Source organism: Filobasidium floriforme (genome assembly GCF_021052385.1).
Source record: "Filobasidium floriforme strain CBS 6241 chromosome Unknown HD553scaffold_10, whole genome shotgun sequence".
In the NCBI taxonomy this organism is placed as follows: Eukaryota; Fungi; Basidiomycota; class Tremellomycetes; order Filobasidiales; family Filobasidiaceae; genus Filobasidium; species Filobasidium floriforme.
In genome coordinates, this window is record NW_025763631.1 from 759333 (window position 1) to 782315 (window position 22983).

Here is a 22983-nt window from a genome sequence, read left to right on the forward strand (position 1 = left end):
CATCGCCCTTGCTATTGTTCTTTCCGAACGAACTCCTCATGAATTGCGCGAACATTTCGAAGTCGTGCAAAAACGCGGGTTGTTCGTTGAACGGGAGACTGATGTACGGGAAAACATGCTCGAAGGCGTCCCCAGCCCGGCGCATAACCGTGAATCCGACTTGACCCTTGCCAGTTCGGAACTGCGACGGTTTCTGATTGAAACAGACGCGGCATTTGGCCAAGAAGTGGTTCACCGAATAGTCCTTGTCGTCTCCGGTGAAGTCTTTGACTTCGTTGAGCTTGCCCTCGTCGTCTTGTTCCACATCGTCTCGCCCGGATTCGGACCGAAACTCGCGCATTGGGGTGTAGATATCCCTCTCGGCGAATCGTTGGTTTCGGTACCTTCCATCCGCTTCGTTGTCTGAGTCGTCGGAATCGTACTGATCCGCAAGATCTTGGAGACCACTAAAGGGGTCCCGCTGGGTCTTGCGCGCCTTCGGTTCCTTGACCGACCTCGCATCGATTAATTGTTCGATCTTGGTGGTAAGGTCGTCCTGGTCCTTACGTTGCCTGGCGAGTTCGTCCAGGAGACGACGGTTCTGTTCCCGAAGTAAATCCAATTCGGTTTCTTCGCTGTCTTCCGTGTGAGGGACGACCCTCTCTTCCGAATCGGCCGGTCGTCGGTCGACATCGTCCGGATCTTCGGAGTTTTCTTGCGAAGGTCGTATGTTCCCACGGGTTCCCGCCCTGGTGGCCGGACCCGTGCCTCTATTGTTGTTGTTCGTTGCCTGGCTTGACATCTTGAAAGGTGTGATAAGAAAGCGCAGTTATGCTGTTACGGGCGTCCTCGAAAATCGTCTAAGGGGTTGCCTCCGCGTATTTACTTCCGTCGCGACTACGTGGCGAGTCACAGGTTTCTAGATGCAAGCGAAGTCGGATCACGTGACTACGATGTCTCACGGTCTTTCTCGAGTTCGCGTGAAGTCGCGACGCTGTACTAACGATAGTGAGTTCGTCGGTGGTAGTGTAACCTCTCCTAGTACGTCTCCGTAGTATAACTAAGGTATAGGCGTATGTCGAATGTAATAACTGCGCTTGAATCGTATAGAAGTACAACAGACTCGCACGACTTCTCTACGATTCGCGCTCCGTTATATGCTAACTACGTACTCGCGTTACTCGCACCGAATCCGCTATTGTTTACCGAGTTCGCCCGACTTCGTGCTTGTCTTCTTTGTTCGAGAACAAAAGGCTGTCGTCCGTCGGTCGCTCTTTCAGGCGAACAATAGACGGTCGAACACACGAAGTCGCGGTTTTCTTTTGTTGACTTCGTGCGGATCCGCTGAGTGTCGCCCGATCCGGGCCGATGACCTAAATGCGCGTCGATCCCATGCTGCCGTTCGGTCACGCCCTGTGACAGCGAGAGGTGCAAGAGCACCGGCTTTGTTGGCGCCGCGGCAATCGGCGTTCCTCCCTTTCCACTTGCAGCACAAGCAGCCCTTATCGTCGCCGAAGATGCACCTCGAGAACTGATCGTCGAAGTGCTGGGTCTCCTTGTTGCTCTTGAGGTCCCGACCCCCTTTGCGGCATGACACGCATCGGTTCTCCCCAAGGCACTCGACGAGAGACGTGGCATGCTTCTTCAGCATGTGTCGGCACACCTGATAGTTGAAAGAGCTCAATTAGTCTTTGTTCGTCTAATCGAGCGTTATCAAGTCTAAACAAGCCCAACTTACTTGGACTTTGTCCCACTTGTACGTCGTAAGGCCTTTGCCTTCGCCGTCGATGATGGTTTTGCCATCTTTAGAGACCGTCTAAAGAAGCGACGAACAAAGAAGCTATGAGTCAGTAATACAGATTGGTAGTTGTAGGCGAAGGGCTACTTACACATCCAGCAATCTGCACCACGCCATCCTTGGCCTTCTCCTTGTCCCCCGAAGTCGAGGCCGTCACCTCGGGGGAAACCGCTTTCTTGTCCTGTGAACGCAAACAATCAGAGGTAAGTAAGAGTCAAGCAGAGTCGAGTGTAAGGGCGTAGTTGGTGTATTTGAGCGTGACTAGGCCTGAATACTTACCACGGTCGTCTTCGTGGCCTTCGCGGCCTCCGCCTATAGTCGAGAAGATCAACAACGCACTCGCAATCAGATTGACAAGTAAACAGTATAAAGGAAACATGTAAGAACATACCATCTCCTCCCTCGCCTTCGCGATCGCCTCGTCCGACTCCAACTTCTCCTTCTCCTCCCTCTGCTTCCTCTCGCCCTCCAACACCTTCTCAGCCCCCGCTCGGATGAGCTCTCGGAGCTCACTCATCGTCAACGTCGTTGTCTGTGAAACCCCAAAGGACGTTGGGTGAGTTTACTGTCGACTAAAAGAGTCTACGTTCGACTAGAAAGGACTTTACTTGACTCAAATAGACTTACGGGCTCGGCCTGGACCTCCTCCTCCTCCTCCACCACCTCCTCGTCATCCGCCGGGACATCGACGTCCATGTCGTCCGGCCCCTTCACCTCCTGCCCCAACTCTTTCCCCTTTCCCTTATCCCCCACGGCCTTGGGCAAAAACTTCCCTCCCGGACCTCTCGCCAGCTGCTTCTTCGCAACCGTTCTCTTCCCCGGCTGCTTCGAACCCTTGTTCGGCCCGGGTCCGGTCTTCTTGGTGCCGGAACTCGAGCTCGAGCCGGCGGGAGGAGGTTTGGGCAGGCCCAACTCGTTCTTGTCTCCCCGGGGCCGGAGAGCTCCTCGACGTTCTTCACGGCGGTCTACAATACAGAAACAGTATCGAATCAGACTAAAAGACTCTTTTCCAGGCGTCGTAGAGCGAGGAAGAGCTGGAAAAAGACTAAACAAGACTCAAAGAGACTCACCATGAGCGTCGAGGTCCTCCTTCCACTTCGCAAGCACCTCTTGCGAGGCGTCGTGTCCCGGGAACTCGGGGCTCTTGGAGATTCGGTCGGAAGATTCAGACATGTTGATTGGAGGGGGTAGTAACGATGAGTTTAGAGTAGTAGGTTTACGGGAGTTGAGCGATGACAATATGTTTGAAAGGAATGAATTTGATAGAAGAACTCGAAGAAGTTACAAACGATCAAAATAGGGCGAGAGATATAGCAAATCTCGCCCTGCCTACCAGCCAAGCAGTCGTACGAGGAATTTTATTGTTGTTTGTTGTTGTTTGTCGACAACAATAGGCCAAAGGAGGGTTTAAGCCAGTCGAAAGGATGGTTGACCACTTGAAACAAGAGCAACAAGGCGTAAGCGAGGCTCAGCGGATGCAGAGGAGACTTGTGGTTTCTCACGCGTGCTTGACATAGCATCTCTACGGCTCAAGAGTTCCACGCAAGTCAAGATCTTGCAAGGTGTTGTAAACGTACTCGCGTACAGCCAGATAATGAGCCACAGCTTGGCAGAGATTATCGAACGCTTGTACAGGATAGTGATTGACGAGTTCCTGTTTGAATTCCTCTGTGACCAAGACGTCCGGGACGTGGTCCATGTAGCGAGGGACGATAACAAATGGATCGCGATGACGAGGTTGACGCAGCTGGTCCTGCACTGGAGCCGTTGCCTCCATACGTAAAGCGTTGACCCATCCTTGATTATCCCTTGCGTGTTCGCCTGGGGCGTTGTTGTCAAACTGTGTGCCATCGACGTTGTGTCGAGTCTCGGGAAACAAGTCCAAGTCGTATCCGTTGCTAGTTGCGTCAAGCAAGCCTTATAAAGTCCAATATGGACCAGTTCAGTCACGTTTCGACTTATCAAGACTAATCAAATGATTACTCACCTCGATACCACATCTGCACTGGACTAAGCCCTCTTAACCCAGGATTCGACATACCGTGATGGTTCCATGCGTCAACATAGTGTCCTAGCACGAAGTTCAGGTACGGCATGAACACATAGTGAAGACAGTAAATGTCTACCGCGTTGTTCCGATCCAGATCGTCTTGCGACTCCAACTCCATGAACGCCCTTGTGAACTTCTGGGTGACAGACTCTCCAACTTGTCTCCACTGCCTCTCAATCCGCACGTTGCGTGTCGAAGGGCCTTGCATAAACGAACCACGATTTGATCCTGTTAACAAGTGCGATTGGACGGATCGAAGTCACAATGAGTGAATATACGTCTCGTTGAGTGTAAAAAAGTGTAAACGAGACTCGATGAGCCAGACTGACCTCTTACTTGGTTCATCAGATCCCGAACCCCGAGATTTTCCCCCCCATAGTCTGCTCTAACTCTTGACGGCCATCCCCACTCATGAGTAGCACGCAGAAAGCTCGCATCAACCGTATCAGAACGATTGTTGTCGGAAGCTTGCATATAGACGATAAGTCGGGATTTGCCGTCTACGCAGCCATGAATGACGAACTTCCAGTTGATGAGTTTATGCTGGCCGTCCATGTGCCATAGAGAATTGATGAAGGGGACATCGTAGTCGCGTCTGTGCAGGACCTGCGCTCGCCTCAGCATGTTCCCTTGTGGGTCATACGTCTGCATGACATCTCTCAACTGTCGTCGGGTAACTTTGACTCCTTGTGCCGTGAGGAGACCCATAACAAGACGTTCTCCGGTATTGTTGGAGTCGACAGTTGTTAGGATATTGCCGACAAGCTTTGTAGAACAAATCCAAGTCAAATCAGCTTATGTCAACGATAACGAAAGCTCTTTAGCCTAAGACATGCTTGTAACAGTCTTTAGATGTCTTTTCAAGTCTATTCAAGTCTTGTCGTGCCTTGAAAAGTCTTGTTCGGTCTCGAACGCTCTTGCACTTACAGCTTCAAGACGATCTTGGGGTACCAAGTGTTTCTCCCGACGCTTCTGCAAGCCCAATTCCTTCCTTCGCCTAGTGATCGTGCTTCTCGAGGTGCCAAGTAGTCGAGCGATGTCTTTGTCGTGGAAGCCAAGGTTGGTATACAGTACGAGTTGTTCTGCGGGGATTGAGACGGTAGGGCGGCCGCCCTCTAGTGACCTTGTCAAGTTGGGAGCGACGATGGCTGGAGCATCAGTCAAAGATCTTTGATAAGCACAGAGACGATCTTGGAATCCAATGACGGCAAGAATGTGCTCGCGGTAAGCTTGATGAGGGATACGGTGCTTGACAACGATTCGTAGAAAGTGTGCGAGGTCGTCTAGAGCGTTAAGCAGGGTTGGTAGGAGCAGGGGATCCCGTTGATTGAGCTCCTGATCGAGGTAAAGCCGTATCGGCACGAATATTTGGGCGACGTGGGCAGAAACTAGAACAATATGACCAGTGGACTCCATTGTAAGCTGATTCGAGTGAATTGCAACTCATGATTGGGATGTGAAAGGACATGGTCGCGTATACGTGACTACATGGTCCCTTTATAGTACAGCCGAGACTGATCGAGTCGATTGTAGGGTGACCTAGACTGGGCTCGTAAAGGCGAGAAGTGAAAGGCGTAGTTAAGTGTTGTAAAGGCGAAATCGAGTCTAGATACGCGCAATCGAGTCTTGATACGCGTAAACGTGGTAGCATACAATTTTGCATTTGACGCTTATGGCGCCCCATACCATACAGATGAGCCTCGCAAGGTGGAGGTTCCCTATGGTGCGCCGGTTGCGCCACTGTTATTTGTTTGTGGTATTTAGGAGGTATTTACCCCGCGATGGTGTATTTGAACCGATTATTTCCCTTCGGGCTTTAATCAGGCTCTGTCGGAAGCAAATTTTAGACCGAGCTTAGCCCTAGTTAGCCCTAGTTAGCCCTGCTTAGCCCTGCTTAGCCCTGCTTAGCTTGACGTTGGCCGAGGTCAACCTACCTGAGCCTTCATTGTTTTACGATGTACTTGGATATACAAAGCACACTCTACGTAGCCTTATCTCATACTCACAATTGCCCTAGCATCTTCACCTTTGCCAGCTTCTCCTCGCCCCCCCTTCTTCTAAGTATAAATCGAAATGCCGAACCACAACAACACCAACGTCGACCTGAGTGCGATCATTCGCGACAAATTCAAGGGGGATGCAGCCAAGTTGGCCCAATTCATGGAGCACATGGCCAATTATCAGCCCAGCAATCACCCAGCTGTACCATCGCACTCCCACCAGGGGTTCTCCGCTCCTCAACAAACCCACAGAATGAGGCTGAACGAGCCTCAAACTCCTTCTATGGCTTCATTGTCGACCGCGGGCAGCCACATTTACCAAAGTACCCCATCCTCGGCTAGTCAAGCTTCGTCGATGGCAGGATACCCTCACACTGCCGTTGTCCCGCCTCAATCTGTTGGCAACTATGCCCCGGCACCCGTCGCACAACATCAATATCATTCTGGCTTGCCTGGTCAGGTCTATTACCCACAACCGGGTTCAGGACCTTTCCAAGCGTTGCCTGCCTACCCTCTGCAAAAGCACGACGTCTACCCCCATGCTGCTCAGATCTTGCCTCCCAAGCCTGCCCAGTCAGGATACCAGCTTAATCCTGGGAGGAAAGGTTCGAGCAAGATGAAGGAGAAAACCAGTGATGTCGCTATCGGGAAGGGCGCCAACAAGGTTAGTTCATCCCGAAACTACCCCAAGTTGCCCTATATAGACTCTAACTGGGGTTGCTTCGTCTCTATTAAGGTCACATACATCCGTTGCGGGTCTATTATGCGTTGCAACATGCGGCTGTGGCCCAATGCCAGCGGAGCACAGACTCTCTTCCACGAAGCGGTAGAGAACTCGAAGCATTCTAAGCATATCGACTTTCAAGCCTCGTGGAATCCTCCAGACATTGCTCAAGCCGTTATCACCGCTTTCCGTAGCGTACTAGGCCCAACTGCCCTAGTGAAGCCCTTTATTTGGACCAAGATTGGTCCTGGTACGACTACATTCCATCACGACAACTTCATGGGGTGTTATACTGCCACGATCAAGGATCTCAAGAGCTACTTCTACAACTGCACTTCGATCTACGTGTTGGAGGAGGGTTGGCAACTCCCTGAAAACGACAATCCCGCTTGGCGATTGACTATCTCTCGGTTGGAGGGTCTCGATTGTGATCGTTGGGAAGAAGAGATGGAGGGCAACTTGGGGATTGATGGCCTAGTGGGGTGCAAAGGGTGCGAAGGACGCTACCCCCCAATAGCCTTACAGCAGCACCAAGACGTCTGTCCCGACTTCAAACACTTGAGTCGCAACGGTCGTCTCGATGCTAAACGTCCGGCACCAAAACAAAGGCCACGCAAGATCATCAAGGTCAAGCCCGAGCCAGTATCCATTGTCAAGCCCGAACCGGTCAATGCAGAGCCTTGGAGCGACGATGCTCGCTCTTCTTCCCCCAACTCCGTCATCTGTCTCTCTGACAATCCGGATGCTGTCGCAATACCACTCAAGAGTAGGGAATTGACTTCTGACGCAGCTGTTACGCTGCTTCGTCGACTCTCTTCCCATCCGGCCTTTGATGACGATTGGCTGGAGGTACAGCTGCGACGTCTAGAGTCTTCAACAACCAGTCAGCCTTTGTATAGGGCTAATCTGCTCGGTGCGAGGGCTAATTCAGCTACAAACCCCTTAACAGGGCCAACTATTCTCCCTTACAACGATACGTCCGCTGATGACCTCTTGTCGATGGAGTTAGGAGAACAAGGAACCTATCCTACAAGCCAATCCCCAGCTTCTGTGCGGTATTCGGAGGACGCTTTTCAAGGGAACGATTCCGAGTATGGTCAGTTGGCGGCAATGTTGCAGGGCTTCACCAATGAAGACTGGCATAACACCCTGGGTAGGGACGACGGACAAGGCCAAGGTATCGATGACACCATCGACAAGGGTGTCGGAGGGTCAGGCAGTAATGATCTAGGCCTTGATGGGGTCGACCCAGCTGGTACGTCGATTCAACCGCTCATTCACACTCGAACACGAAGCTGACATGGCATTGGCGCATGCTAGCTGGTGTTGAGTTGGGCAGGTCTGAATCGGTCAATGAAGGGATGATACCCGCTTCCGAAAGTACCCCAGCTGAGCAGGAAGAAGCTGGAGGGAAGGGGAAGGGGAAGGGGAAGGATAAAGCAAGGGGAACGAAGAGGAAGGCAGGAGCAGTTGATACAGACGTTGCGGGAGGAGGGCGATCGAACTTACGCAGTCAAAATAGCCAGCCTGATAACAAACGTACACGCCGACCACCCACACAGTTCCCTTTGCTGTAAATGTGCCTCATGTTATTGAGATGCCGCCATATATCATTTCAGATTAATTGGATTGAGCTTAGCAAGCTTAATTTAGCCCAACGAAGCTTAAGTTAAGTTAACAAAGACGAGATTAGGGTAAGAGACGGTTCAAAGCCCTTAACAAGGCTTAATAAGGCTAACATCGTGCAAGTTCAATCCTGAAAGTACAACTCACGCCGACAATAGTCAGTGCAATCTATTTAACATGTATGTCAAGTTAAGCAAACTATGAACGATCTCGTTGGACAAGCATAAGGCATAATGATATCAAAATTATTAAAAAAAAAGAGGAGCCGGTACAACAAATCACGACGTAAGTTCAAATGAAAAAAAAAACCCTACCACTCCTTCTTGACCGGGGCAGGGGGCTTGGTCTCGTCGACGATGTCACCGATGGCCTCGTCAAGCTTCGCGGCCTGCTGGTCGATAAACTCCATCAAGGTATCACCCCGAGTGAGCATGTCGTACACGCCGGGGAACCTAGCCTTGAGGTCGTCGGCGTCGGTTTCCTTCTTGACCTCTGCCTTCGACTGAGCCCAATCTTGAGTGGCCTCAAGAAGAGCGTCCCTGACCTCACCAACGGTCTCGATCGGAACGCCTCTGAACCTAGGGGCCCTAACCCCAATGCGAGACGGAGAGGGGGTGGCGAGACCACCGCGAGTCGAGGAGGGGGAGGCGACGGACGAGGTCGCCGCGGCTGCTCGGGAGCGAGTAGCAGGGCCGGTCGGGGTGACGGGAGAGGGCTTGGTGGCGGCGGCGGTCTTGGGGGCCATCTTGCCAGCGGGCACTTTGGCCTCGGCGTCCTCCCAGCAGCAGTCTTTGGCGGGGGTACCCCTCCAGAGGCAACGAAGGCAGCGGTCTTTGCCATCGGCAACACCACAGACCGCGAACGCCTCGTTGTACTTCTTGTACGCGGGGAGGTGGTCGAAGGGACCGGCACGAGTCTTGCTGCACCCCTTGCAGCGATACTTGACGGGGATGACCCGGTAGGTCGGTTCCGCCATCAACTTGTGACAAGCCTACATCGGAAAAAATACCAGAATCAGCTTCTTCCATCCTAGTCAAGCTTTCGTTGGCCTAAGAAAGGGATTGTTAGGCTAAGAAGAGTCAAACAAGCCTAACTTACATCGACTAGCTTGCTCTTCGCGTCGCTGAGACCCTCGATCATCGGCACAGCCGGTTTCGCCGGGATAGCCAGCTTGTCCTTTGCAGACTGGGGACCGGGAGACGACGCCGGAGTGGGAGAGGGAGCGGGGGCGGGAGTGGGGGCGGGAGGGGGAGCCGGAGCTTGGTTGAACGGGACATAACCCTGATTGAACGAAAGAGATAAGTCAATTTAGTATACATTGTACGAAGCATGAACGATGACAACTTCAAAGTCAAGTCAAGTCGAAGAGAGGTGTACATACCGGCATGGCCATCGGCTGGTAGTATTGGCCCCCGTACGGTTGTACGGGAGGGGCCCATCCAGCTGGAGCGCCAGCACCAGGTCGACCGATATAAGGAGCGGCGGGCTCCTGGTACTATGATCAACAGCGAAACAATATTAGTCTTGAAGAGGAGGAACCATCGTTCAAACAAACTAAACTCACCCCGTGATACCCTTGGCCGCCGTACCCTTGCTGACCAGCGAACCCTTGTTGACCGGCGTACGCTTGGTATTGCGGGTGGAAGGGGTTGTACTGGTCCCAAGCGCCGCGTTGTTGGTTTTCAGCCTCGTTACGGGGGTAGTTGCCAAACCCGGCTGTACCCTGAGCATAGCGAAACGTAGAAACATGATATCGAGTAAGCGAAAGTAAAAAGACAACGAGTTGTATTCATATGTTGATGGGGAATAGAACAAGACGATAAGGTGTGTCGGGATGTCGATTAACTCACAGCTTGGCCCCCAACGCCACCCGCAAACCCTTGACCTCCAACTCGACCCTGTTCGTCCACTTGGTCGAACACGTCCCCGTCGACATCGACATCGGCCTCCGAATGATCGTCGTCGAGGCCTTGTTGTTGTTGTTGTTGTTGTTGTTGCTGCTGTTGCTGCTCGTGCTGGACCTTGAGGTCCCGCTTCAGTCGCAGCTTGGCCATCAACTCGACAGGTTTAAGGTGGGGTTTCTATCAGACGGAAAGAGATGGTAACGTGCAACAAATAGACGACGGTAAGCTTACTACAAGCTAAATCAATCTCGATCGACTCAATTAAGCTCACCTTGACCACCCTTTGCTCCTCCCCTCCCTGCTTCGCCCCGCCTTGCTCCTCTCCTCCTTGCTCCTCTCCGCCTTGCTCCTCTCCTCCTTGCTCCTCTCCTCCCTTCGTGCCCTCGCCTTGCACCTCCTCTCCCTGCTCGGACAACTGCTCCTCATCCAGCTCTTCGACATGAGCCCCTTCAACTCGAGGCCTCTTGTTGGACCCCTCGCCCAACGTCTCTTCGACCGCGGTCGACCCCCTCTTCTTCTGCTGGGACGGCGTGAAGGCGGCCCCGATGTTGTCGGTAGGGAGACCCATTCCTGCTTGAACGAACATAGAGGAAGGTCTTAGAGATCTTATCAAAGGACGAAAACCTCGTGAAAGACTAGTACTTACTTTCGAGCTGAGAACGAAGCGCGTCTTCCTTCTTTTGCAATAAAGTCTTCTTGGGGGGTGCCATGTAGAGTTTAGATGGCAGGGAAAGGACGGCGTTGAACGACCTGAATGTGATGATAAGTGAAAGTGGAAAAGACGTTTAGTCGAGTTAGATGAAGGCGGGGGGGGATTTACTGATGGTTGTAGGTATATACGGTGCTGTCAGCAGCGTCTACTTTGTTTTTGTTTACCTCTGATGGCGCGTCATCGTTGTTCGAACCTGAAACGCACAACAACAAGTCTTTGTTCGGTTAGCTTTGCTTTCTCACGCTCTAAGCGAGTGTTTCTAGTCCTTTCTAGCCCACAGTATTTGTAAGCGAGTCGAAATACCATTGATACGTCATGATGCAATGAAGGTTATCAAAACGCATTGATAGCGTCATGAACGAACTCCCGTACAGCTAAGTACTGATTGACAGCTTCGCCCAAGGTCGACCAGGGCTTGTTGGGGTACCGATTGTGTAGCAGGTGATTAAACTCTTGAGACTGGAGGAGTTCAGGCAATTCGTCCATGTACCTGGGAACGATGACGTGCTGGTCGAAAGCGGTAGGCTGACGTAGTTGATCGAAAGACGGGGCAATAGCTGGCATGTCGATGACAGGAACACGTTCATTGTAAAGCTGTTCAGCTTGTTCAGCGTGTTGAGGAAAGAGATCGAGGTTGAAACCGTTGTTTGTGGCATCCATAAGTCCTGAGACGCCAGAAAAGCCCATGTAAGACGTCAATTGGCCTGCGTAGGCTGAGTAGGGCTTCGGAAGGGTAACAACGCACCTCGGTACCACATTTGGATAGGACTCAGCCCACCCAAACCTCGATTTGACATCCCGTGGTGATTCCAACCGTCAACATAGTATGATATGACGTGATTGAGGTAGGGAAGGAAGACATAGTGAAGGCAATAGATGTCGACGGGCTCCTCTCGGTATAGGTCGTGTAAAGACTCCATTTCCAAGAAGACTCGGCTGAACATCTGGGTGATTGACTCTCCCACTTGTCGCCATTGCCGCTCTACCCTGACGTTCCTGGTCGATGGCCCTTGCATGAAAGATCCACGATTTGGCCCTATGTTGTGATCATGTGTCGTTCCAGCCTAAGCACAGCTCGATCAGGGCAAAAGAAAGTAGACTTACCCCTGACGTCCAACATCAAGTCGCGTACCCCTAGATTCTCTCCTCCATGGTCCGCTCGAACCCTTGATGGCCATCCCCAGCGCTGTGTGGCAGCCAGAAAGCTGGAAGTAACTGTCTCAGAACGATTGTTGTCCGATGCATGCATGAAGACAATCAAGCGACTCTTTCCGTCTACTGCTCCATGTATGACAAACTTCCAATTGATCAACTTGTGTTGGCCGTCCATATGCCACAGAGAATTGATGAACGGGACGTCATAATCCCTACGGCGAAGCACTTGAGCCCTCCGTAACCCGTTTCTCTCAGGGTCTCGTGCTTGCATGATAGTTCGGACCTGTTGTCGAGTCACGAGGACGTTCTGTGACCGCAAAAACCCCATAACAAGGCGTTGCCCTGTATTGTCGGGGTCAATTGTTCCTATGATGCTTGTCACCATCTACAACGATCAGTGAGATGTAGACAAGGCTTATCAGGGGTATGTTGGGCTACGAGACCTTAGCAAAGATTGTGATAGACCATGTGCTCACTGCTTGCAACGTAGCTTCCGGTGTGGAGTGCTTAAGAATACGCTTTGTCAAGCCCAACTGTTGTCTTCGCCGAGTGATTGTTCTTCGTGATGTGCCGAGTTGAAGTGCAATTGTTATAGCCGTCACGTGACGCGTCGCTACTCCCGCGAGAGACCCCCTCGGAGGTCCCCTCGGAGACACCTCTCGACATCCCCACAGGGGTCTACTTTTACATCTCCTATAGGTGCTTATTATAATAGGCTCATTGTATGTATATACTTCATCCGTTATTACACCATTACCCTTAGACCTAGCCCCGCGTAGACTGTTAGTCCTTCCCCCTAATAGAATAACGGATCATCCTCTTCTACCCCGGCTAGCGAATTTTCCTTCCCTCGTTACTTCCTTTTTCCACGTCCTTTTTCACCCTCCTTTCGACACTCCTTTTATCATGTCCGACGACGGCCATATTCCCCCTCTCCCAGTTCCTCCCCCCGCACCTTCTCCTATGGAGGAGGCACTCCGACAGATGGCGCAGGCCATGACGCTCTTCGCTCAGAGCCAGCAGCAGCCTGTCGGCGGTCAGGGATCGAACCCCTTTCGGCTTGCCCCGCCGGGACCCTTTGATGGGACCGATACCCCGGACAAACGGGAGAAGGCCACCACCTTCATTCATCAGTGCGAGATGCACTTCGAGACCGCTCCAGCGGTCTACTCTTTGGATCGGATCAAGATCATTTTCGCGTCGACCCACCTTCAGGGTCGCGCCGCTTTATGGGCCCGGTCGTACACGTCCCCGGAGGCTGCACAACAGTGCACCTGGGATGTCTTCCGGACTCTCTTTCTTACTTCTTTTGGGTTAGCATCCCGAGAGTACCTCGCCGAAGGGGAACTCTTAGGGTTGCGACAAGGGAACACCTCGGTCGGCGAGTACACCGCGAGGTTCAACTCCCTTGTGGGTCTTATGCCGGGATGGAACAACGCCGCTCTCCGGGGAGTCTTTCGTCATGGACTCCGGTCGGATGTTGAGCTGTCGGTTCGTGCCCATGATGGGTACACGGAGATGTCCCTCTTGGACATCCAGAACTTGGCCGCTCGATATGATCGACCCGCCATCCCCGCTGAACGACCTCGCCGGGAAACTCCCCGCGCACCCACCTTTCAGCCTGCCGAGATGGCAGCTCCTTTTCCTTTTGCCCCGGGACCTCCCCCGGTTCCTTCTTCTCTTCCTCCTCCTCCCGTGGACCAAGGTGGTCCTATGGATCTTTCGGCCGCCCGGCAACCTAACCCCGCCGTCCCCTGCTTCAAGTGCTACCAGATGGGACACTTCGCGAACCAGTGCCCGAATCCCCGGGCACCTCCCGAGTCGGCCCCAGCCTGGATTAAGGCCGCCAAGCAGAGGCATTCCATGCAGGTCGCTGGCGCCACCCTCCAACCTCCCTCTTCCGCTGCGTCAGCCGGGGCTGCGTACGACCTCTCGGCGTACGACGACGTCCAACTGTGGACCCCCAACTAGACGCGCCGGTGTCTCTTTTTCTCTTGTTTCATGGTACCCAGGCCGGGTTTATTACATTCATTTATGGTCCCTCAGTCCGAGGTGTTTTTTCTTTACGGCTGCTCAGTCCGAGCGTTTCTTCAAGGGGATCACCATCCCCCTTACCCGACTACATGTCGGTATGGCACCCAGTCCGGGATTCTTTTACGGTGGCTCAGTCCGAGTCTTTTATGGTGCCCAGTCCGGGTGTTTCCTACGTCTCTTGGGATCGGGTCGGCTACGTCTTCTACGGGTCGTTCGGGGTTACGATACCTCCCCTCCATCGCGTGGATTCTTTTCTCTCCCCCCTCGGGGTTTTACGGTTGCTCAGCCCGAGCGTTTCCTTTTGGGAGTCACCCCCCTTCGCCTCGACATCTCTTCTTCGAGGGTAGAGCCCAGCTGGGCAGGTTTTTGTCACACCCCTTTGGGGGTTTCGGTTGTTTTTCATTTTCGGAGTTGGTCATCGGGACGATGACCTAGGGGGGGGATCCTGTTATAGCCGTCACGTGACGCGTCGCTACTCCCGCGAGAGACCCCCTCGGAGGTCCCCTCGGAGACACCTCTCGACATCCCCACAGGGGTCTACTTTTACATCTCCTATAGGTGCTTATTATAATAGGCTCATTGTATGTATATACTTCATCCGTTATTACACCATTACCCTTAGACCTAGCCCCGCGTAGACTGTTAGTCCTTCCCCCTAATAGCAATCAACCTGTCAGGCAGCCCGAGGTTGGTGTAGAGTGACAGTGTTTCTGCTGAAATGCTCTCTATTGACGATCGTTGAGCCTGACGTGGTGGAGTGGGGAAGTGCGGCTGGGCGAATTGACGTTGGACTGCTGAAAGACGATCCTGGAAAGCTACGGTGGCTTGAACATGATTGCGGTACGCTTGATGGGGAATATGCCCTCGAACAACAGTGCGGAGAAAGTGTATCAAGTCATCGAGAGCGTTGACAAGAGGGGGAAGGAGGAGGGGGTTCCGATGTTCTGGTGCTCGAGCGAGATAGAGCTGCACTGCATCAAAGTTTTGATTGACTATGGCTTGAATGGCGGCGGAAGGGTCTTCTGAGTTCATTGTGACTAAGATGAGGTAGATACTAAGGTTGAATAGCTTAGATTGGGCTTGCAAATGGCTGTGCGGAGACGTGTAGGACAATCAACCCTTCGTTAGGCTTAAGCGGGGTAAATAGGGGTAACTAAGGCTAAAATCGGCTAAAGCCGACGGTTAGGGAGCAGTAAATAATCCCCGGAAAGCCTCTAAGTAAATACCCAAATTGGGCTAACAAATCCCATCATGGTTGGCGCAAACGGCGCGCCATAGTTCCCCGGAAGCTGATCGCTGTGCCGTAAGACTTGCGTTATAGCCTTGCGACGTTGATCCTATCTCTTCTCGGAGTGGTTGTTATTCTTACCTTTGACTCTCGTGTCTGGCCTCATAGGTTCAAGAGCCCAATGGGGAATAGAGCAGGCTCACCTGTGTCGGATTTGATGCGTCTTGTAAAATTGAGGATCATTCCGGTCAGCACAACCACTCTCGTCTCTGAGCGCGACGGCGTGCTGCATGTCATGCTCGAAAGCCATACTTTCCGCTCGAATAGAGAGAACGCTTCGATCTGGAATCTGCCTGAGCTCGTAATCTATCTCCAGGTAGAACGAAGCCACATCAACTTCAGAAGTACCTGTATACAGACTAAAGGAATCGTCGAGGTATTCCCTCCTTCCTCCAACCAAAAGCGCGCGCTTGTCAAACTCGTTGCGTGTGTTTATCTGATAAGATGACGGTGCAAACCCAAACAGAGCTGTCAACCCGAAAAGCGGACCTACCTCTTCGACCTCTTGGCATCGATTCAGCTCAACAGATGTCATCGACAACATGCAACATGAAGAGATAGTAAAAGTAAAAGTGATGATACACTGGGTCATTCATAGTATACTTGGTCTCAAGTGATGATCGGGAATATTTGAAAACCTACGATAGCCATACGAAGCACACCATAATGACGGCACCCGTACGACCTTTCTCTACCTTCTCCCTCCTCGTCCTCGCCTCGTTATTACCATCGATCACGGCCAGCAAAAGCGTAGTGACGCTCGGCTACCAACCTTCGACCTGTACAGACGGTTGCCGGGACGCTCTCCGCCTAGCCTCATTCGCGGACCACAACCCAACCGTAGGGTTCTATACCGGACAATGCACTTCCAAGCTCTTCGTTACATCCCTAGCCGCTTGCAGTAACGCATACTGTACCCTCAAAGAAACACGGGCTGGATGGGAGACGTTCGAAGAGATCTGCAAGGACTACGGAAAAGTCCGGTTGATGAAGTTTGAAGAGGCTTTGGAGCTCGTCCCTGAGCAGGTTGAGGTGGTCAACACCTTATCATCGACGGACAGGAAAGAGATTTGGGGGGAGACTATCTTGGTCAGTCTGGAGGCTTTCGATGCGGGATTCAGGACGGAGGTGAGTCTTCATGTCGGATCGGAAGTAAGGAAGGGGAAGTATAGGATATCGGGTGTTGACGAGTTCTGTCCGTGATTTTGGTCGCTCTTGTAGCGTGCCTGGCAGCGACAGAATACTTTGCATCATGGTTAGCCTCCTGTATTCCTATGCTTTCGAGTTCAGTACCAACTCACACTCTTACTGACTGTCACTTCATAGCCTTCGGGTGAGTCTCCGGCTCTATAGTCCAACTTCCCGGTACTTCCCAACTGACCAAAGCCGACCATCGCGATCCGCAGCTGGTGCATGTACGTCTTCCTCGCCTTCCTTGTCATCCTCGGCATCTCCAACCGACTTCTGGCCACCTCCGTCCGTCGGACCCCTTTCCACCGTCTCCGTACCCCCTTCCAGACAACCACCTCTCCTTCCCTCTACACCCGCCTGAACACGTACACGACCAAGTACATAACGGCTCCCATGTTCTTCCGGTACAAGAACACCTCGACTTGGGGCTGGATCAGACTGCCTAATCGGATACAAGGTATCCTGGTGGGGGTATATGTAGGACTGAATGTGCTCTTCGTCTTCGTTGGGTATGAGACATTTGACGACAATCTTTATTGGAGAAACGATCAGGGAGTGAGTTTACCTCCTTTCTACATGTGACGGGCTATAACGAGCTAGGGAGGAGGGTCAAGCTGATCGTGCCTGAAATTCGGACGTGGAACAGGCTCAGCTGTGTCGATACGTAGCGGACCGCACAGGTACGCTCGGGTCTCGCCCCTTTTACAGCACAACACAACCTGCTTGATCCGTTCGTTAATCGACTAATCCGTGATCCGTTTCTCAACAGGCATCATGGCCATCTGGAATCTCCCCCTCCTCTGGTTGACAGCCACCCGGAACGATATTCTACTCTGGGTATGCGGTTGGTCGTTCGCCGACCTCAACTTGTTTCATCGTTGGGTCGGGCGGGTGGCCACGGTGTTGGCGGTTATACATTCGGTGTAAGTAGCGGTTGGGCTCATTGCGCCAATGGTACCGATTATAGGTCATGTGCTGATATATCTGGGCTCGTGTGGCAGAGCTTACGCTTGGATAGCGAGGAGTCATCTGGCTAGAAATCTTGCCAAAGAGTATTGGTATTGCGGTTTGATAGTAGGTCGTTTGCGCTGTCTATCAATTTATCCTGCTTAGCTGATAGGTCACATTGCCCCCAGGCCACAGTCTCCATGGTGCTGTTGATACCGCTGTCAATCAGGTCCATTCGCATGGCAGCGTACGAGGTCTTTCTGGTTGTGCATATCGCTCTGGCGCTCGTCTGCCTGGTAACCATGTTCTAGTGAGCCGAGTCGTTGTGAATACTTCGATGAAGCGTTAATCTAAACACTTATGCCAGCCATGTACGAATCTTCAACGGGTCTTACGATCCCTGGCTTTGGGCCTGTGTCGGCATATGGGTAACAGAACGCTTTCTCCGGCTCGTTCGTCTCGTGCTATTCAGTTGGAAAGGCCTGAATTGGTCCACCTCGAACGCCATCATCACCGCCGAAGACTCATCGGAAGATCACCTACTACGGCTCACCGTTTCCACTGCTCTAACGTATACTCCTCAACCGGGGACATACTACTTTCTCTACTTCCCTTCAACTTGGTCTCCTTGGGAAAATCACCCTTTCACTTTATCAGGATGGAGTAAGCGGGCGGATGGGCAGACAGACCTGCATTTCTTAGTCAAGGAGCAAAAGGGGGCGACTAGGAGGTTGGCGCGGCGGACCAGGAGGGCGGGGAATCGGTTGGAATGCAGAGTCTGGGTAGAAGGGCCATATGGACGATCGGCTCCGCTCAAGGAGTACAAGAATGTTTTGATGGTGAGTTTTCGTTTCCTTTACTCCTCTTCTCCATTGTATTCGTCTCATCGCTCCTCAATAATCAGGTGGCTGGAGGTAGCGGGATAGCAAGCGCTCTGCCTTACCTGCAGCACTTTCGGGAAGTATTTGGAAACGACTCGAAACACCGGATGCTACCTAGCTCAGTCCGCCTGGTCTGGATCGTCCGGTCACGCGCATACGCGAAACGAATTGTTGAGCGCGACCTGCAGCGAGAGTTACCTGAAGGCACATCGCTCGAAGTAGATGTCTTTGTCACCTCATCCGCAGACGAAGCGCAAACACCATTGCTGGCAAGACTACAATGTGATGATCGAGTGAGCGACGGTGAATCCGATCAAGACAGTGTCGACAAGGAGCGCTTGCGGCAGACGGCGGTAAACGCTCACAGTGGCGTTGTGGTGCGATACCGATCCGGAAGACCTTGCATGGATCAGGTGCTCGAGGACAGCCTGGAACGTATATCAATAGCTAGGGGCAGGCTAGCGATACAAACCTGCGGTCCCGCAGCGATGATGGAGGACCTTCGAGCTGCGCTGGTGAGACGGTACGGCATGGGAAAATATGACGTATGGGGCAGCGAGGTAGATCTTTGGGAGGACGGGTTCGTGTGGTAAATGCGCGCATTACTAAGCGCAATGTACTTGGTTGTATGACAAAGAGGACCAGAATTTTGTAACACGATGCCCCTTTCTCCCACGACAGGATTGATCAACGCTTGAGAACCTCTTCGACTTTCACTCTGCGCTCTCCGAGTGCCGCTTTGGATGCTGTGACCCCGTAAGTCCACAAACTCCAGACTCAAGGCTAACCTCCTTTGTTTTGTTTCCGCAGTGAAATGGCCTTGCAGTATCCGACGGTCATGATAAGCAGCTGCGGTTGAAAAGTCATCGGTCTGGTAGCGAAACGATCAAAATTGTCTTCTCGATACGATCTTCCTGCCGGAACAAGAAAACAGGTTTGCCAATCAACATCATGACACACGTCGACCCTGCAGCTACTTATCACGAATGGATCTACTACTTGATGTTTGCGGATTGCGTCCGAGCGATCAGGCAGCGGGAGATGTTGAAGAAGCCGAAAACTACTGAACTCGTTGATGGCGCAATGTGGCACCAGGTTTATCTCCATGTGGAGCGATACCAGCGTCCATATCACAGGGCATGCAAACTCATAGGAAGTGTTAGCGAGGATCAAGCGAAAAGCGAATTGATCAAGCAGGAGAGAACCATCCTGGATTTCTGGGACAATGACCATCCCTACAACTCCTTCGTCACCAAATGTTGGTCGAACCGGCCAAGAACAGACAAAGAAGGGATCAGTTTCAAAGATAAGGCAAGAGGGCGACTGACGAAAGCAAGGATCGTGTTTTCGGATGTAAGTAATCTGCAAGGCTCAAGTTGCAGGCGCAATGTTAGACCTCTTCCTAAAAAGTCAATCTATTACCGTTTCCGCAATACTAAAAAGAGTTCCAGCGCATCTACCTATTATCCTGAGACTACATGGATACAGGCTGAGAGGTCTTCAAAATCTGAGCGAAGAGATCTGACAGATCAAACGCCCTTACTACAGGATCTGCCAGAATCTCTCGGACAGGTAGACGGTAGATCGACTCACCTGGACGACAATCGCTCGTCGACTTCTACCCATTGCGAACATCACTTGGAAGTCTTACCGAACACTACCCCTTCTACATTTATATGAGGTCAAGATGGTCAGGCAATTTTTTTTCTCCCAGCCAACCCACGCAATGTAGCTTGTACCTAAAACGTTATCGCCAGGAGCGCTTCTTGACCTCGTTCAACTGTATCATACATATAGGTGATGCTATATTCTTGAGCTGACTCGCTGTACTCGACGAGTCTCCCTGTGATCCTTACTAAGCAGTCAGCAGGAGAACCGCCGCATGTGACAATAGCCAGCATAGATGCACCATCAGGTGCCCCGCCGATCGTCTTGAGCGTCAACCGTGTCAAGGCAGATTGATGGACGTGTTTCTGTGCTGAACCCTCTTGGTTAACCCTCTCCGTGACTTGGGTGGCCTTGAAACAAAGGGGCGTCGACGACTGATGCATCGCTTACCATGCCTAGACAAGCTGAAGCCGAGAACCCTAACTTCCCCTGAAGTGTAGGCAGTCAGGCGACCAAACACAATCTAATGATGGTCACGCGATCGAACCACATCCTGTGCAAGCGTGTCACGAGATCAGGGTAGCCACTCCTTTGTGTTGCGTGATTCCAGGAGAAGCATGATGACACGCTAGACTTTCTGCATCGATATATAGAGCCCTGCTCTGCTTGGCTTCTCGGTTCTAGGAAATGGTCATGACTACTAATCCAACTCATCTCAGGTCTCCAAGCGAACAAGTATGACTGGACAATTTCAGGTCACTGAACAGCAGATGGACGCGTGGATCGATCAAGCCATGTTGGACTGCGAAGATATTCGAAAGAAGCCAGGTGTACCTGCGAAGGAGAAAGCGATATACTATGGGCTGTGGGTTCGATGCATACGCTACCAGGCAGTGAAAAATGGAAATCCGAAAAACCAGCAAGACATCGATCGGGAACGAGAGTCCGTCCAGGCTCTCTTCTCCGATGGAGACGCGCATGACACGATTTGCGTTCGATGGCCAAGGGGACCCAGGCTGTTGACTACATCCGAGAGGCTTGTTAACAATTGTTCGTCGGTAGGTCGACCGTACGATCGAATGGTATCGCTGTTTTTTGCTTATCTGCTGCATTCAGTCGTTTAGCAGCGTTACCGGGGACACCGGATCCATGATCGGTACGATAGCGCGATCCGCATCCGGGAACATCACAGAGGAAAGCCAATGATGACGAGTCGTCAAGCGTACAAGCGTCATCGGACGCCGCAGTGATTATCCTGATTGATATTCTGTAGTGCCTGCATATTGTACAACGGCATCGGCCTCATTTCTTTGCTCGATGTATGAACGTCACGGTCATGACGCTCGCGTCGATGAGTTCGGCCACATTACAAGGCGTTCCTCTGGCCTCTGGATCACTGGGGCGGCTGATATACGTATCCTATTCACAAGGTGTAGTACTGGAAACCCACGGGAAGCCAGCAGTCGCTGCTCAAGGCGCTAATCACGCGTGGCGCCATCGCACCTCTTGCGTCACGCGGCCAGATGAAACGCGGTATCCGTCGACTCCTTTGTCGATCCAGGATGATCACATGATCCATGATCCATGATCCATGCTTCTTCGTCTGCCACGTATATAGAGGGACCGCCAGATCTAGCTCGGGAATGAGAGAGACGCTGCAATTGCCTTTGTCCTCACTGCAAATCTCGACGTACTTCTGTTCCTTTACATCGAGATGGATATAGATCCGATCCGCGTTAAAAGCGACTTCATCGAGTATGAGCTATATGAGACTGTTGGGAAGGAGCTGAGACGAGCTCACAAAGAGAAAGGCAAGGATGGGGCCACCAAAACAAAGCCTATCAATTTTGACACATTGTGTGAAATACACGAAAAAGTCAAGCGTTACCGTGAACTCTCTAAAGAAGTCGCCAGAACCCCACTCTTCACATGGTCACCTGCCTTGAGTGAATCGTATTCGATCAAGGTCTCGATTTGCGAATACTGGTGGGATGAAGAACATCCAGCCCATCCCTTCATGATGAAGCACTGGCCAGAAGGGCCCATCAAAGAAGTCTCTCGCACAGCCAAAGTCAAAGCTACTGTCAGAGGTCTGAGAAGAGTAAGCACTCAGAAGTTCCTATTCTAGATGGGGCGCATCGATCTGACCGAATTCACTCTATAATCTGCTCATCTAGGTTCCGAATTCGAGCACACCTTCCTTGATAAAGGAATCTGCATCGAACCCACAGGGATCTGCTTCGAACCCGACTTTGAGCCCTTCCGCATCGAACGCACCAGGCGTGACTGACCAAACACCCTTGTTGATGGAGTTTGGGGAATTACACAACGGGGTAGCATCAATTGCCACGATCGACAATCCCACAGCTCACGGCCCACCCTCGATCTGCAGCAGCTTCTCTGACTCTGAACTTGTCGGTACACAAGGTTGAACGTTCTGGACTATGTCGCTGTCTCCTTTATACACCTATGATCATCATGCTCGAAGATCACTGATCTCGACCAATCTACGGCTTCCCGAGTTTCGTTTGCCTAAGGTTACCCTACTGGCCATGTCGTCTTCCGCATGAGCAGTGGCACTACAACATTTTACGGGTCTTTCGGAGGCTCGTTTCCCTTGCGAGACAATGAAGCTCGATTCGAAAATACATTGTCCAATGGCGCAGATAATGCGCAAGGGTACCACACCTATGTGCTTCTCGAGTCTGCTCTGACCTGGTTGATCAGCGCGCGATGCAAGCAACTCCTCCGAAAGTCAGATTGCCACAGCATGAAAGTTTAAGCGGCTGGGATTTTCGCGTCTGCATCATCAGGTGTAACTATCAATGAAGCAGGATGCGGAACAACGTGGAGGGCAAGAAGCGGTCATCGGCAAGTTTCTGTGGCTTGACTCGACATACCTGAACGATATCCAGGAGGGTGGTTGGGGAACTCAAGCGGATTGACCGTCTTTCATAGCCTGCTCGCGACCAGTATACTGGCGTCGATGGAATCGATGGCGCAACCCTGGTAACTCTGTGGCGCAAGGTCGTGTCCTTGCTTCGGAGTAATGAGACTTGTACAGCAGAATTAGCTTCATCGGTAT

At 52.0% G+C, this 22983-nt stretch overlaps 6 protein-coding genes across 6 annotated transcripts; 2 read left to right on the forward strand and 4 right to left on the reverse strand.

Moving 5' to 3' along the window:
• Positions 1-1255: 1255 nt before the first annotated feature.
• HD553DRAFT_341985 (uncharacterized protein) lies at positions 1256-2950 on the reverse strand (the record flags this gene model as incomplete). The annotated part of the gene is made up of 7 exons (XM_046182699.1): positions 1256-1642; positions 1718-1795; positions 1869-1958; positions 2057-2089; positions 2169-2309; positions 2405-2742; positions 2848-2950. The coding sequence occupies 7 exons, from the start codon at positions 2948-2950 to the stop codon at positions 1256-1258; spliced, it is 1170 nt and encodes a 389-aa protein (XP_046036937.1).
• A 1372-nt stretch (positions 2951-4322) lies between these two features.
• Positions 4323-4547, reverse strand: HD553DRAFT_264421 (uncharacterized protein; the record flags this gene model as incomplete). Its single annotated transcript, XM_046177445.1, has 1 exon — positions 4323-4547. A coding segment is annotated over one exon (225 nt), but the record flags the coding sequence as incomplete, so codon positions are not given.
• A 1353-nt stretch (positions 4548-5900) lies between these two features.
• HD553DRAFT_323877 (uncharacterized protein) lies at positions 5901-8128 on the forward strand (the record flags this gene model as incomplete). The annotated part of the gene is made up of 2 exons (XM_046181442.1): positions 5901-7806; positions 7872-8128. 2 exons carry the CDS (start codon positions 5901-5903, stop codon positions 8126-8128), a joined length of 2163 nt encoding a protein of 720 aa, XP_046036939.1.
• Positions 8129-11488: 3360 nt separating this feature from the next.
• HD553DRAFT_271820 (uncharacterized protein) lies at positions 11489-11830 on the reverse strand (the record flags this gene model as incomplete). The annotated part of the gene is made up of 1 exon (XM_046177730.1): positions 11489-11830. A coding segment is annotated over one exon (342 nt), but the record flags the coding sequence as incomplete, so codon positions are not given.
• A 218-nt stretch (positions 11831-12048) lies between these two features.
• Positions 12049-12285, reverse strand: HD553DRAFT_262411 (uncharacterized protein; the record flags this gene model as incomplete). The annotated part of the gene is made up of 1 exon (XM_046177427.1): positions 12049-12285. A coding segment is annotated over one exon (237 nt), but the record flags the coding sequence as incomplete, so codon positions are not given.
• Positions 12286-15789: 3504 nt separating this feature from the next.
• Positions 15790-18968, forward strand: HD553DRAFT_311066 (ferric reductase like transmembrane component-domain-containing protein). The gene is made up of 10 exons (XM_046179916.1): positions 15790-16398; positions 16492-16525; positions 16597-16603; positions 16677-17016; positions 17108-17141; positions 17231-17384; positions 17463-17535; positions 17598-17719; positions 17777-18248; positions 18314-18968. The coding sequence occupies exons 1-10, from the start codon at positions 15937-15939 to the stop codon at positions 18881-18883; spliced, it is 2268 nt and encodes a 755-aa protein (XP_046036942.1). The 5' UTR covers positions 15790-15936; the 3' UTR covers positions 18884-18968.
• Positions 18969-22983: the final 4015 nt, after the last annotated feature.

Coding starts and splice junctions, on each gene's coding strand:
- HD553DRAFT_311066 (XM_046179916.1), top strand. CDS start 15,937: ATGACGGCACCCGTACGACCTTTCTCTACCTTCTCCCTCCTCGTCCTC. Junction 17,142..17,230: donor ATACGTAGCGGACCGCACAG/GTACGCTCGGGT, acceptor GTTTCTCAACAG/GCATCATGGCCATCTGGAAT. Junction 17,536..17,597: donor ATTGGTATTGCGGTTTGATA/GTAGGTCGTTTG, acceptor CATTGCCCCCAG/GCCACAGTCTCCATGGTGCT.